The sequence below is a fragment of the Salmo salar genome, chromosome 02, assembly GCF_965601325.2.
Source record: "Salmo salar chromosome 02, fSalSal1, whole genome shotgun sequence".
NCBI lineage: Eukaryota > Metazoa > Chordata > Actinopteri > Salmoniformes > Salmonidae > Salmo > Salmo salar.
In genome coordinates this window covers 76,079,677-76,094,205 of record NC_138292.1, presented here as the reverse complement: position 1 = coordinate 76,094,205, position 14,529 = coordinate 76,079,677, and the positions used below count along the sequence as shown (strand labels likewise).

The 14,529-nt window shown below is 41.2% G+C and overlaps 1 protein-coding gene across 1 annotated transcript; it reads left to right on the top strand.

Moving 5' to 3' along the window:
• The first annotated feature begins 5,333 nt into the window (after window positions 1–5,333).
• Window positions 5,334–8,008, top strand: LOC106591005 (GTPase IMAP family member 7). The gene is made up of 3 exons (XM_014182177.3): window positions 5,334–5,513; window positions 6,545–6,634; window positions 6,732–8,008. Exons 2-3 carry the CDS (start codon window positions 6,553–6,555, stop codon window positions 7,511–7,513), a joined length of 864 nt encoding a protein of 287 aa, XP_014037652.2. The 5' UTR covers window positions 5,334–5,513; window positions 6,545–6,552; the 3' UTR covers window positions 7,514–8,008.
• The last annotated feature ends 6,521 nt before the right edge of the window (window positions 8,009–14,529 follow it).

Sequence of the window (14,529 nt, the reverse complement as noted above, 5' to 3'; positions counted from 1 at the left end):
AAAAGTCACAGGTATTGCACAGAAAATAGTTTACTAACATCCCATCAACATGCAACATGTTGTTCTAACAATAAAATATCCTAATGATTCCCTTTTTTTATTCATTACAATATACAGTACATCTCTCTGTCACCACATTTAGCATTAACTCTAAGCAGTTAATACTTATTTACTGCTGTCACCTCAGTACAGAAGGACATTTCTTGCCTTTAGCATGGGTTTAACGCAATTGAAAACTTAATTGCTGATCATAGTGTTAAACGCAAAGAGAATGGTTTTCTGAACGTTTTGTAATATTGACCTTAGGGACCTGCATAATGGACATGCATATTGGCACATCACATTGATCCATATTTGATATGTACAAGTTGTGCTTCTTTTGATTGAATTAATTTAATTGTATTCTATTTTTGTAGTTATTCTATGGTATGTTCACATTGAGGGCTTCATTTTAAATGAGACTAAGATTTCATGACTCAACTTTTAAGGAAAGTCATCAGTGCTAAAGTTGATAGACCACCTTTAAATGAACCTCCATACAAATGAATTAACTACATATTGCATTTAAGTTATTTACAGGAAGGGCATCTGTACTTGAAAGTACTTAAAACATCATATCAGGTGTTAAAAAAGGACATCTTACAAGTGTCATGCAAAATGTCACATATACTGTTCTTCCACAAACTGAAATCATCACTGGATATATACTGTTCTTCCACATTCTAAAAATTAATCAGTAGTATACTCACAGACATCATTCAAACAGTTTTGGAAACTTCAGAGTGTTTTCTATCCAAATCTACTAATAATATGCATATTCTAGTTCCTGGGCCCGAGTAGTAGGCCGTTTAATTTGGGTACGTTTATCATCCGGCCGTGAAAATACTGCCCCCTACCCCACTGACTTGCCTAGTTAAATAAAGGTAAAATAATAATACCCCGCCCTTGCAATGGGATAACTACTCTTGAACCCCACAGAACACACCCATCTCCAACACTCAAGGCCAAGCAGCGAGCATAGTAAGGCTTGATCTGAGGCTCTGTCACTGTAGGCCATCCTTTCAGGATAAATTCATGCACTTGTGATAATGTCACATCCTTTGAAGTCCATTGCCTGATTTGTACGGTGTTCACCGGCACATCATCCGACACATCGATCATCAAGACCTGGTCATTTTCTTCTTCCTGAATGATGACTTCTGGAACGGGCAGCCTACTCAGAGCATCAGTTATTTCATTAGCAGCAAAGAAATGTTACATTATTTCACAGTACTCCTCCCATTCCTGATTTATAGGATCAAATGGTGGTAGCGAGCCTATTGTTGCCAAAGCCATCTTTTCCGATTCTCTCTCCCCTCACACAGTCAATAATTTGTCCTACCCGTATCCAGGAAATCAGGCCTTCAGAATCTTCCACCGCTCACTTGAGTCTCACATCCCGCGTCGCATGCCAAACACTCCATTAAATGCGTGGCAAAAAAATCCAACGCAGTCCTCCATAGTTATCCTTGTCGCCAAATATGTAATATCCTTAGAGGCTTCTTAGATTGATGACTCCTGACACGTAAGTACGGTTTAGTATTTAATTGTAACTTAGAATAACATTCGCTAATGCACCTGGCATAAGCTACCTGAAGCTTTCTTAATCACGGTTATATAGGCAGACATAGGAAATGGCTACGGAGAGCGGAAAGCAAACCCCCATCGAGCCAACACCGCCATCTATTGGTAAACATAAATATGCCAGTTTACTACAACTGATAACCTACAGTTGAAGTCGTAAGTTTACATTCACTTAGTTTGGAGTGATTATCTTGTTTTTCAACAACTCCACAAATTTCTTGTTAACAAACTATAGTTTTGCCAAGTCAGTTAGGACATTTACTTTGTGCATGACACAAGTAATTTTTCCAACAATTGTTTACAGACAGATTATTTCACTTATAATTCACTGTATCAATTCCAGTGAGTAGAAACTTTACATAGACTAAGTTGAATGTGCCTTTAAACAGCTTGGAGAATTCCAGAAAATGATGCCATGGCTTTAGAAGCTTCTGATGGGCTAATTGACATCATTTGAGTCAATTGGAGGTGTACCTGTGGATGCATTTCAACGCCCACCTTGAAACTCATTGCCTCTTTGCTTGACATCATGGGAAAATCAAAAGAAATCAGCCAAGACCTCAGAAAAAAATGTGGACCTCCAAGTCTGGTTCATCCTTGGGAGCAATTTCCAAATGCCTGAAGGTACCACGTTCGTCTGTATAAACAATAGTACGCAAGTATAAACACCATGGGACCACGCAGCCGTCATACCGCTCAGGAAGGAGACGCGTTCTGTCTCCTAGAGATGAACGTACTTTTGTGCGAAAAGTGCAAATCAATCTCAGAACAACAGCAAAGGACCTTGTGAAGATGCTGGAGGAAACGGGTACAAAAGTATCTATATCCACAGTAAAACGAGTCCTATATCATCATAACCTGAAAGGCCGCTCAGCAAGGAAGAAGCCACTGCTCCAAAACCTCCATAAAAAAGACACACTACGGTTTGCAACTCCACATGGGGACAAAGGTCATACATTTTGGAGAAATGTCCTCTGGTCTGATGAAACAAAAATAGAACTGTTTGGCAAAAAAATAACAATTTTTATGTTTTGAGGAAAAGCGGGACGCTTGCAAGCCGAAGAACACCATCCCAACTGTGAGGCATGGGGGTGGCAGCATCATGTTGTGGGGGTGCTTTGCTGCAGGAGGGACTGGTGCACTTCACAAAATAGATGGCAACATGAGGACGGAAAATTGGGGATATATTGAAGCAACATCTCAAGACATCAGTCAGGAATTTAAAGCTTGGTTGCAAATTGGTCTTGCAAATTGACAATGACCCCAAGCATACTTCCGAAGTTGTAGCAAAATGGCTTAAGGACAACAAAGTCAACGTATTGGAGTGGCCATCACAAAGCCCTGACCTCAAACCTATAGAAAATGTGTGGGCAGAACTGAAAAAGCGTGTGTGAGCAAGGAGGCCTACAAACCTGACTCGGTTACACCAGCTCTGTCAGGAGGAATGGGCCAAAATTCACCCAACTTATTGTGGGAAGCTTGTGGAAGGCTACCATAGCAACACCCACCTGTGGCACGCGCTCCAGCAGGTATATTTCACTGGTCATCCCTAAAGCCAACACTCCCTTTGGCCGCCTTTACTTCCAGTTCACTGCTGCCAATAACTGGAACAAACTGCAAAAATCACTGAAGCTGGAGACTTATGTCCCTCTCTATCTTTAAGCATCAGCTTACCGATCACTGTACCTGTACACAGCCAATCTGTAGATAGCACACCCAAGTACCTCATCCCCATATTGTTATTTAATTAACTTGCTCTTTTGCACCCCAGTATCTCTACTTGCACATCATCTGCACATCTATCAATCCAGTGTTAATGCTAAATTGTAATTATTTTGCCTCTATTTTATTTCCTTCATCACATTCCCAGTGGGTCAGAAGTTTACATACACTCAATTAGTATTTGGTAGCGTTGCCTTTAAATTGTATAACTTGGGTCAAATGTTTCAGGTAGCCTTCCACAAGCTTCCCACAATAAGTTGGGTGAATTTTGGCTCCTGACAGAGCTGGTGTAACTGAATCAGGTATGTAGGCCTCCTTGCTCACATACGCTTTTTCAGTTCTGCCCACATTTTCTATAGGTTTGAGGTCACGGCTTTGTGATGGCCACTCCAATACCTTGACTTTGTTGTCCTTAAGCCATTTTGCCACAACTTTGGAAGTATGCTTGCGGTCATTGTCCATTTGCAAGACCAATTTGCGACCAAGATTTAACTTCCTGACTGATGTCTTGAGATGTTGCTTCAATATATACACAAAATGTTCCATCCTCATGATGCCATCTATTTTGTGAAGTGCACCAGTCCCTCCTGCAGCAAAGCACACCCACAACATGATGCTGCCACCCCCATGCTTCACGGTTGGGATGGTGTTGTTTGGATTGCAAGCCTCCCCCTTTATCCTCCAAACATAATGATGGTCATTTTGGCCAAATAGTTCTATTTTTGTTTCATCAGACCAGAGGATATTTCTCCAAAAAATACGATCTTTGTCCCCATGGAGCAGTGGCTTCTTCCTTGCTGAGCGGCCTTTCAGGTTATGTCGATATAGGACTCGTTTTACTGTGGATATAGATACCTTTGTACCTGTTTCCTCCAGCATCTTCACAAGGTCCTTTGCTGTTGTTCTGGGATTGATTTGCACTTTTCAGAGTCAAAACCCACAGAACCTACCACACAAGGCAAAAAGTTGGATGAATGGAGGAGCATATTTCAGGAGCAGGACAAGACACCCTATTTTTGACTGATGACTGACATAAGGGCATGATAGGCCTATCTGACTTATATGATTAGGATGGTCATAATGCTTCTTTATCGTCTCATAAAGTGTATTTTCTACAAGTTTATTTTAAGGTATGATGGAAAAAAAACATGACTTTCTCTCAGTCTCATGACAAAATTCTGCATTCATCCCAGTCATCAGCAGCAGAGCATTGGGGTAGGTGCATGTATGACATCAATGTGTGCGCAATTACAATGATCATTTAATGGTCAAAGGTCAATTTCAGAAAATGATATAGGCTATGTTGTAATGGAATGTTTTGCCTTGTGTGGTAGGTTCTGTGGGTTTTGACTATGTAGGTGTCATAACCAGCCATAAAATAACTACAGTGGTAGGTTCTGTGGGTTTTGACTCTTATGTAGGTGTCATAACCAACCATAAAATAACTACAGTGGTAGGTTCTGTGGGTTTTGACTCTTATGTAGGTGTCATAACCATCCATAAAATAACTACAGTGGTAGGTTCTGTGTGTTTTGACTCTTATGTAGGTGTCATAACCATCCATAAAATAACTACAGTGGTAGGTTCTGTGGGTTTTGACTCTTTATGTAGGTGTCATAACCAGCCTTAAAATAATGTAAGAAATGTCACAACCGGTCTAAATATATGTATCAAGACAGTTTTGTTACAATACTTTAAAGAGAACAAACAGATCTGGGACCAGGCTAGGCAAGTATAAAGTTACATTTGAAAATGCAGTTTTATATGTTATTACATTTTTAACCTTTTTTTGTGTCCCATGTGTCCAACACATTTCGTCTTACCCAAAGATGTGGCCTATCTTCTGATTCTGGCAAGTAGCCAAGGTTAAAGTTAAAAAGCAACATCCAATCAGAATTCAGTCCTGAGTAGAATAATATTTGCCTAGCAGCACTCTCTCATTGGCTAGAAATGACTAGTTGCTGGAAAAATGAAACTTAACAGAATGTAAGGTGCAGCATATTGGGCGCTTTAGTTTTGCATGAGTTATAGACCATTCCATTGGTCGTTGAGGTAAATCTCCACCCACCTGCGGCATCTGGCTATGCAAAACCAGCAGGCCCACTGCTTCAGTTCTCTCAGTGACAACAGGGGACAACAATTAACAGATCTGTGAAACCACACTAAAAGTGAGTATTCAACTTAACTACCTTACTAAATAAATGTTGTATAACAATCTACTCTACAGTATTTTAATAACTGTAGCACAATATTAAGTAGACATTTTATTGATACCAGGTCTGTTAACATTTATGCATAAATAATCATGATTATGTCAAAACAGTAAAATCATGTAGCTGTTAACGATCACATTCTGCTATATGTGTGTATTTATACATATTGTTTAACAGTGAAAGGGGAAACATGGTTAAAATTTTACCTGAAACATTTAGCTTGTTTACTGCAGAGCTAGTGCAGTATACCGTGTCTCGTTCAAGGAGGCTGATCTTGGGTCAACACCCATCTTATAGCAGGTTGTTGCTGTGTGGGACACACCTGCAGGTTTTTGACAGTACTGACTAAGGTCGCGTTCCACTGCTTAGACGTTGCATGCATCAACCAATGGTTGACTGACAGATTGCTAAAACACATGATGTGGTTAGCTGATATGTAAAATACCTCTCCTGGCGTTGTAACATCTAGCGTCAGCAAAGTCTGAGCAGAGAAATGCACCTTTTGTGTTCCCGACACCTCCCAATTTACTCATTAAGCACTGGTTTCAGTTATACTGATTCTCCTTAATTATTGTTTGAACTTTTCCTGTCTGTCTACACAGTAGATGTGATATTTGATGGTAATGGGAACACTCCCTCTAACTGGTCTATCTGGTCTTAATATGTAGCAGCCAGGCAACGGTAGAATAATAGCCATGTTTAGAATGTCATTTGATACGCCATATATGACTACGTTATGTACGCCCTATATTAGGGAATGTACTGTGTTTTACAACAGTTGTACAGCATATCATACAGTATAGTTTCTAGTTTTCTAGTTTTTATTGTTTACAAGTCAAATAGCTGAAAAAATAAATAATTTAGTCTTTCCTCATCTGTGAATGTTGGAACTTGGCCAAACCCTTTGGATGAGTCACTGAAGAAATGTGGACTTTGTATTTTGTATTGAGGTCATTGCCTGTTTCCATGTTTTTGATTGGCTGCAGTAGTAGAGATGGAACAAGGTACAGGAGGGACTCTGAAGATTATGTTCCTGTTGACACTCTGTCTGCAAGACTTCACTGGTCAATGCCAAGGTACACACACACACATACTGTACATGAACACACACATAGTGTCTTGATAAATGGCTACTGAAAACTATGAACTCAAGCACTTCTTGTCTGTTTCCAGTTTCAGGGCAGCCTTCTGACCTGAGGATAGTTCTGGTGGGGAAGACTGGAGCAGGGAAGAGTGCAACAGGAAACACCATCCTGGGTAAAAAAGTGTTTGAGGTGAAGGAATCTCCAGTGTCTGTGACTGCTCAGAGTGAGAAACAGAGTGGAGTGGTGGCTGGGAGGAAGATTGATGTCATCGACACCCCGGGGCTCTATGACACAACAATGTCTAAAGAAGAGATTAAAAGAGAAATAGAGAAGGCCATCTACATGTCAGTCCCAGGACCCCACGCCTTCCTGCTGGTGATCAGACTGGGGGTGAGGTTCACAGAGGAGGAGAAGAACACTGTTAAGTGGATCCAGGAGAACTTTGGAGAAGATGCGTCAATGTACACCATCTTGCTGTTCACACATGGAGATCAACTGAAGGGCAAAACAGTCAAAGGGTTTCTTGCTCAGAGCAAAGAGCTACGGAGACTCATCAATATGTGTGGGGGCAGATATCACTCCATAATCAATGACAAGAGAGAAGACAAGACTCAGGTTACAGAGCTGCTGGAGAAGATCGAGGAGATGGTGGTGGAGGACAATGGAGGAGAACACTACACCAGTGCTGACTATGAAGAGGCTCAGAGAAAGACCAGTGATATTACGTTTTACTGTAAACTGGCAGCGTATGGCGGTCTAGCCACAGCAGGACTAGGGATGTTGTCTGCTTCACCAGTATTGGTGGCAGCAGGTCTAGCTGCAGGCTTCAGCCAAGGGTTTGAATGCACTAAGGAGATGCTAGGCTTTTAAAACACCAGGTGTGCGTTCAGTTGGTCTTAACTTTTCAATACGAATGGCAACGGTACTTACTGAATGATATAACAGTTCTTTCAAAACCATTTGCAATGTTATAGATATGCTAGCCGTGTGGCAGGATGGCCCTAGCAGGGTGGGAACGTGGAAAATGTTAACAAAACTCTTGCTGCACTGTACACAATCACCCTCTCATCACCTATAGTTACATTGTTCCTCAACTCAAATCATGACAGTTTTTGAAAGCAGCCCAGGAGTTGACCATGTTTATCTTAGTGCATGTATTTAGTGTGGATATATAGTATTGTCGTGTCTTTACTATGGATTAAATGATATGACATGCTATTTTATAAAATCAATTCTCTGTAATTAATATTACCTGATTAAACTAATCATGTAAATGTAATTAACTAGGAAGTCAGGGCACCACAGAATAATGTTTATAGAGCTGTTGTCTTTCTAATAAACTCTTAAAGACCTGGTAATCTTTTATATCAATAGCAGCCAATTATTAATCATCACCTTATTCAGTCTCATCTGAAAGTCGTAAAATTCTTGGTTATCTTCACGAACCCTGGCTAACAAGTTGAATCTGCAATACAACATTTGGTTTAATTATTTATTTACAAAATACCTAAATAATTACACAGAATTACATATATACGGATGGATCATACATTGATTACTAATTATGTCATAAAGGGAAACGTCCCTAGCGGACGAAACCGATATGACGGCTGGTTACACAAAGAAAGGGGGTTGGGTTTGAATGAAAGTGCGGGAAGACTGAGGAACAAAAGGATTGGGTCTCTATCGGACCTTATGAAGCTATGATATCGTAAGTACAGAATCTTATGCATTCTAAATAACCACACATTCGGAAAAGGAAAATCCAAGAAATATACACTGCTCAAAAAAATAAAGGGAACACTTAAACAACACATCCTAGATCTGAATGAAAGAAATAATCTTATTAAATACTTTTTTCTTTACATAGTTGAATGTGCTGACAACAAAATCACACAAAAATAATCAATGGAAATCCAATTTATCAACCCATGGAGGTCTGGATTTGGAGTCACACTCAAAATGAAAGTGGAAAACCACACTACAGGCTGATCCAACTTTGATGTAATGTCCTTAAAACAAGTCAAAATGAGGCTCAGTAGTGTGTGTGGCCTCCACGTGCCTGTATGACCTCCCTACAATGCCTGGGCATGCTCCTGATGAGGTGGCGGATGGTCTCCTGAGGGATCTCCTCCCAGACCTGGACTAAAGCATCCGCCAACTCCTGGACAGTCTGTGGTGCAACGTGGCGTTGGTGGATGGAGCGAGACATGATGTCCCAGATGTGCTCAATTGGATTCAGGTCTGGGGAACGGGCGGGCCAGTCCATAGCATCAATGCCTTCCTCTTGCAGGAACTGCTGACACACTCCAGCCACATGAGGTCTAGCATTGTCTTGCATTAGGAGGAACCCAGGGCCAACCGCACCAGCATATGGTCTCACAAGGGGTCTGAGGATCTCATCTCGGTACCTAATGGCAGTCAGGCTACCTCTGGCGAGCACATGAAGGGCTGTGCGGCCCCCCAAAGAAATGCCACCCCACACCATGACTGACCCACCGCCAAACCGGTCATGCTGGAGGATGTTGCAGGCAGCAGAATGTTCTCCACGGTGTCTCCAGACTCTGTCACGTCTGTCACGTGCTCAGTGTGAACCTGCTTTCATCTGTGAAGAGCACAGGGCGCCAGTGGCGAATTTGCCAATCTTGGTGTTCTCTGGCAAATGCCAAACGTCCTGCACGGTGTTGGGCTGTAAGCACAACTCCCACCTGTGGTCGTCGGGCCCTCATACCACCCTCATGGAGTCTGTTTCTGACCGTTTGAGCAGACCCATGCACATTTGTGGCCTGCTGGAGGTCATTTTGCAGGGCTCTGGCAGTGCTCCTCCTGCTCCTCCTTGCACAAAGGCGGAGGTAGCGGTCCTGCTGCTGGGTTGTTGCCCTCCTACGGCCTCCTCCACGTCTCCTGATGTACTGGCCTGTCTCCTGGTAGCGCCTCCATGCTCTGGACACTACGCTGACAGACACAGCAAACCTTCTTGCCACAGCTCGCATTGATGTGCCATCCTGGATGAGCTGCACTACCTGAGCCACTTGTGTGGGTTGTAGACTCCGTCTCATGCTACCACTAGAGTGAAAGCACCGCCAGCATTCAAAAGTGACCAAAACATCAGCCAGGAAGCATAGGAACTGAGAAGTGGTCTGTGGTTACCACCTGCAGAACCACTCCTTTATTGGGGGTGTCTTGCTTATTGCCTATAATTTCCACCTGTTGTCTATTCCATTTGCACAACAGCATGTGAAATTTATTGTCAATCAGTGTTGCTTCCTAAGTGGACAGTTTGATTTCACAGAAGTGTGATTGACTTGGAGTTACATTGTGTTGTTTAAGTGTTCCCTTTATTTTTTTGAGCAGTATATTTACTCTGAGCTGCGCTTCGATAGATTGGTTGAAGATGGAAGGCTGGGTTGCCCAGCAGAGATCTCCCTTGTCCTTTGAAGAGTATTTCTGGGCAGATACGTTGTAGTCGTTCATCTGGTGGTAGAACAGATACCATGTAATACCCTGTTGTTCGGTGGTAGAACGGATACGATGTAGTACCCTGTCGTTCCGAAGAGATTCTCCGTCCCTTCCCAGGCCACGCACGTCCACAGCTGCTGCTGATAACTCGACGGCCAGGATGTATCACTTCAAAGTTCATACCAAGTTGCTATACCATAAGCTCATGCTATATTCTGGCTGGTATAGTCGAAATTCATCCTTTCAGCGTGTCGATCGTCACCTCCACATTGAAATTCGCCCTTTTTAAAGTATGGACAGCAGTCCTCACGTCATCGGGACTATAAGAGGTTGACTTTCGTCAATGGGCATTTGTGGTGAGGGAGAGAAGGGCATGTTTCATAGTTCACAACCAATGCCTGTTCACTTGGGCGGGGCCACTGTGTGAGCATAGTTCACTTATGAAAACAATTCTTTCATTTAGAAGCTAAAATTACATTTAAATCTTTTCACAAATAGTTTCATATTTAAACATTTAAATTGCACAACAATTCCATGTGAATCTGATAACTAGAATGTGTAGACTTTCCAAGATACAGTTAATGTTGTCCAATCATCAGTAATAATGTCTCAGACGACAACTGATCTGACATCACATTTTTTAAGTACCAACGGACACTTTCAACTGGTTGGATTACCGAGATATTGTTAGGTTCCCAACCTTTTGATGTTACCATACTCTATGTTACCAAAGGGCTTTCCAAGAGTCCATTCTGTAGAGTGGAGAGAAAAAGGGGGAAAGGTATTTATGGGGGGGGGGTCATAAACCTCCGCCAACAGGGCAACGTCATGACAGTATGTATTAAATGGTAGTGTATGTATTTAATGGGGATACATAGTACATAGTAGTGTATGTATTTAGTGGGGATACATAGTATATATTAAATGGTAGTGTATGTATTTAGTGGGGATATATAGTATATATTAAAATGGTAGTGTGTGTATTTAGTGGGGATGGTGTAGGAAAGAACAGGAAACAGAATGAGTGGAAATATAAAGTCAAGAAGAAGCAGATTTAAGATGGCGTGTTGACAGCAACAGCAGTTGTTCTGACGATGGTAGCAGCTCCAGTAGTAGATCCCGTTACAAGTGTTTTAACGGGGTATTTTCAGGGTTCAATGTCTTTAAAAAGACTGAAAGACCCTGACATATAAAGATGTGGAAATTAAGAGGTTGGAGTGGGGAATACACTCAGTGGTTTAAGTGTAGCAGTAGAGTAGATTTATACTGTACAATGAGAATCAACAGACGTCAGATACAAATCAAATCAAACTTTATTTGTCACATGCGCCGAATACAACAAGTGTAGACCTTACCGTGAAGTACTTACTTATAAGCCCTTGACCAACAGTGCAGTTCAAGAGGAGTCAGTTCTTCAAATTTCTGCCCTGCTAGAGCTGCCCTGGTCAACTGTAAGTGCTGTTATTGTGAAGTAGAAACGTCTAGGAGCAACAACAGCTCAGCCGCGTGTCTGTCCTCGGTTGCAACACTCCAAACGGCCTCTGGAAGCAACGTCAGCACAGGAACTGCTCATCGGGAGTTTTATGAAATAGGTTTCCATGGCCGAGCATCCGTACACAAGCCTAATATCGCCATTCGCAAAGTGTCGGCTGGAGTGGTGTAAAGCTCGCCGCCATTGGACTCTGGAGCAGTGGAAACATGTTCTCTGGAGTGTTGAATCAAGCTTCACCATCTGGTAGTTCGAATCTGGGTTTGGCGGATGCCAGGAGAACACTACCTGGCCAAATTGTGTTTGAATTTTGTTTGTTTCCATGCCTGTCATAACATTTTTTATCTGACCTGGACTTTACTTGCATAACAATGTTGGATATGAAATGGCAAAGGAATTTGCACCTCGATATCAACCCGAGTTGCAGTGACCTAAAATCACAAAACATACACATAAAAAATATTCATATCATGTGTAATGGTACAGTATAAACACCATTAATCATATAAACTTCATAAGTCTAAAAACACTATTCCTTACATCTGCCAAGAGGAACAAAGTTTTGTCCTCCTCTTTGAAGTGGGTCATCAACAAAACAATGGCAGAATGGTCTTTTGGCTTTTAAAAATGTTGACAATTCTCTTACTCTTGTTCAGGAGAGCTTGAGCCAGGCGACTGTCAATCACGATGCCAGTGAGGGTATTGAAGTGGTCGCAGAGCCATAACTTGGTGAAAAGGAAAGGCCACTGTTCCTGGAGGTCACTGGTGCTTGGAGGAGGACAAGAGTCCTATCCATTGTTACAGATAATATCCATTCTTCATTTTCTTTAAACAATGACAAAGAAAAAACTGTTAGACTATGTGCTGCACTCCATACCAGCACAAGAGGACAAACAAACAATTTAAAGAAACATTTGTATATTTTTGTACTTTTATGTATTTTTGTCATTTCTGTCCATTTTATTACATTTGTCTCGCTCCCTCAAAGCATAAACCATTTATTTTGAGGGAAAACAAATTAACTATTTACAGAACCTTTTTAACATGTGTGTACACTCTTAGAAAAAGGGTTCCGAAAGGGTTCTTTGCCTGTCCCCATAGGAGAACCCTTTTTGTTTCCAGCTAGAACCCTTGGTGGAAAGGGTTCTAAATGGAACCCAGAAGAGTTTTACCTGGAACCAAAAGGGTTATACATGTAAAGTTACCTGGAATCAAAAAGGGATCTTCAAAGGATTCTCCTATGGGGACAGCCAAATAACCATTTACCGTTCTAGATAGCACCTTTTTTCATAACAATTACATACATATGTTACATTCATCAATCAAGATCTCACCTCTTTGGTTGAAGGACTGAAGCAATTCCCGGCACTATATTGGCATCAAATGGTCTTTTATGTCCTCCGGTTGAACATATTCAAGGTCTTTAATATTCTCCACTCCAACATTTGCCCTCAGATGCTCTGACAAAGATCTCAACGTCTCAGTCTCCAACTCAGGCAATTGGTTTTTAATTGCATCTTGAAGACCCTCCATGCCTACACTGGTTTAAGAACACACTGAGTGAGACAGGGAAACAACAGAGAAACCTGAAAGATCAACAAGAAAGATCAATGCAACAGACTGACATTTCAACTTGGCTACTGTTAGCTAACACAATCCAAACAAGCTAACGTTAGCTAGCTAGTTAGTAGCTTAGTTAAGAAAACCTGCAGTAGGTATATAGAAGAATATAGTATATGGAATTACTACAAACTTATCAGATGCTCAAAAATATTTAGGCTTTTCCACAAAAATAAAATAGCTAGAGTAGAACAGAAAGCTTATTTTCTCATGAGTCTTCCTCACAGACCGTTTGGCGAGGAGCATCGCATTAGTGGAAATCAAGTCTGTTCTCAGGGCAGGCCTGGTTGTAGATAGATTCGAGTCGTGTCGGGGACATTGTTAGTATTTTAGCTTTCCCTAACCTTTACCTAATTATCCTAACTTGCTGCGTTAATTCTCGTAACCTGCTACGAAAAGTATTTTCTGCCATTCAAAACCGGCAGAGCTGCCCTGAGAACAGTTTTGGTTTCAACCTTGAGATACAGCTCTCTTTCTCTTTCACACACACACACACACACACACACACACACACACACACACACACACACACACACACACACACACACACACACACACACACACACACACACACACACACACACACACACACACACACACACACACACCACAGGCCGTTTGGCGCCACCAACTACAGCAGTGTTCGGACTGTAAAGAAATATAATAAGTTAGAGTAATTTTTACAGGAGGCTTACATTCACAGTTAACAACAGTATTTTTCAGCATTTTACCCATGATGCAGTGCAATCTACTGCATTAACGCTGTAAAACACATTTAAGTTATTTTACTGTTCATTCTACAGTGTTTTACTGTTGAAATTACAGAAAAGTCTTACAGTGTACGAGGTCGACCGATTATGATTTTTCAACGCCGATACCGATTATTGAAGGACCCAAAAAAAAGTCGATACCGATTAATTGTCCGATTTATATATATATAATATATATATATATAATGTAATAATGACAATTACAACAATACTGAATGAACACTTATTTTAACTTAATATAATACATCAATAACACATCAATTCAGTCTCAAATAAATAATGAAACATGTTCAATTTGGTTTAAATAATGCAAAAACAAAGTGTTGTAGAAGAAAGTAAAAGTGCAATATGTGCCATGTAAAAAAGCTAACATTTAAGTTCCTTGCTCAGAACATATGAAAGCTGGTGGTTCCTTTTAACATGAGTCTTCAATATTCCCAGGTGAGAAGTTTTAGGTTGTAGTTTTTATAGGACTATTTAGCCAGCAGCATATCACCCTGCATCCCACTACTGGCTTGCTTCTGAAGCTAAGCAGGGTTGGTCCTGGT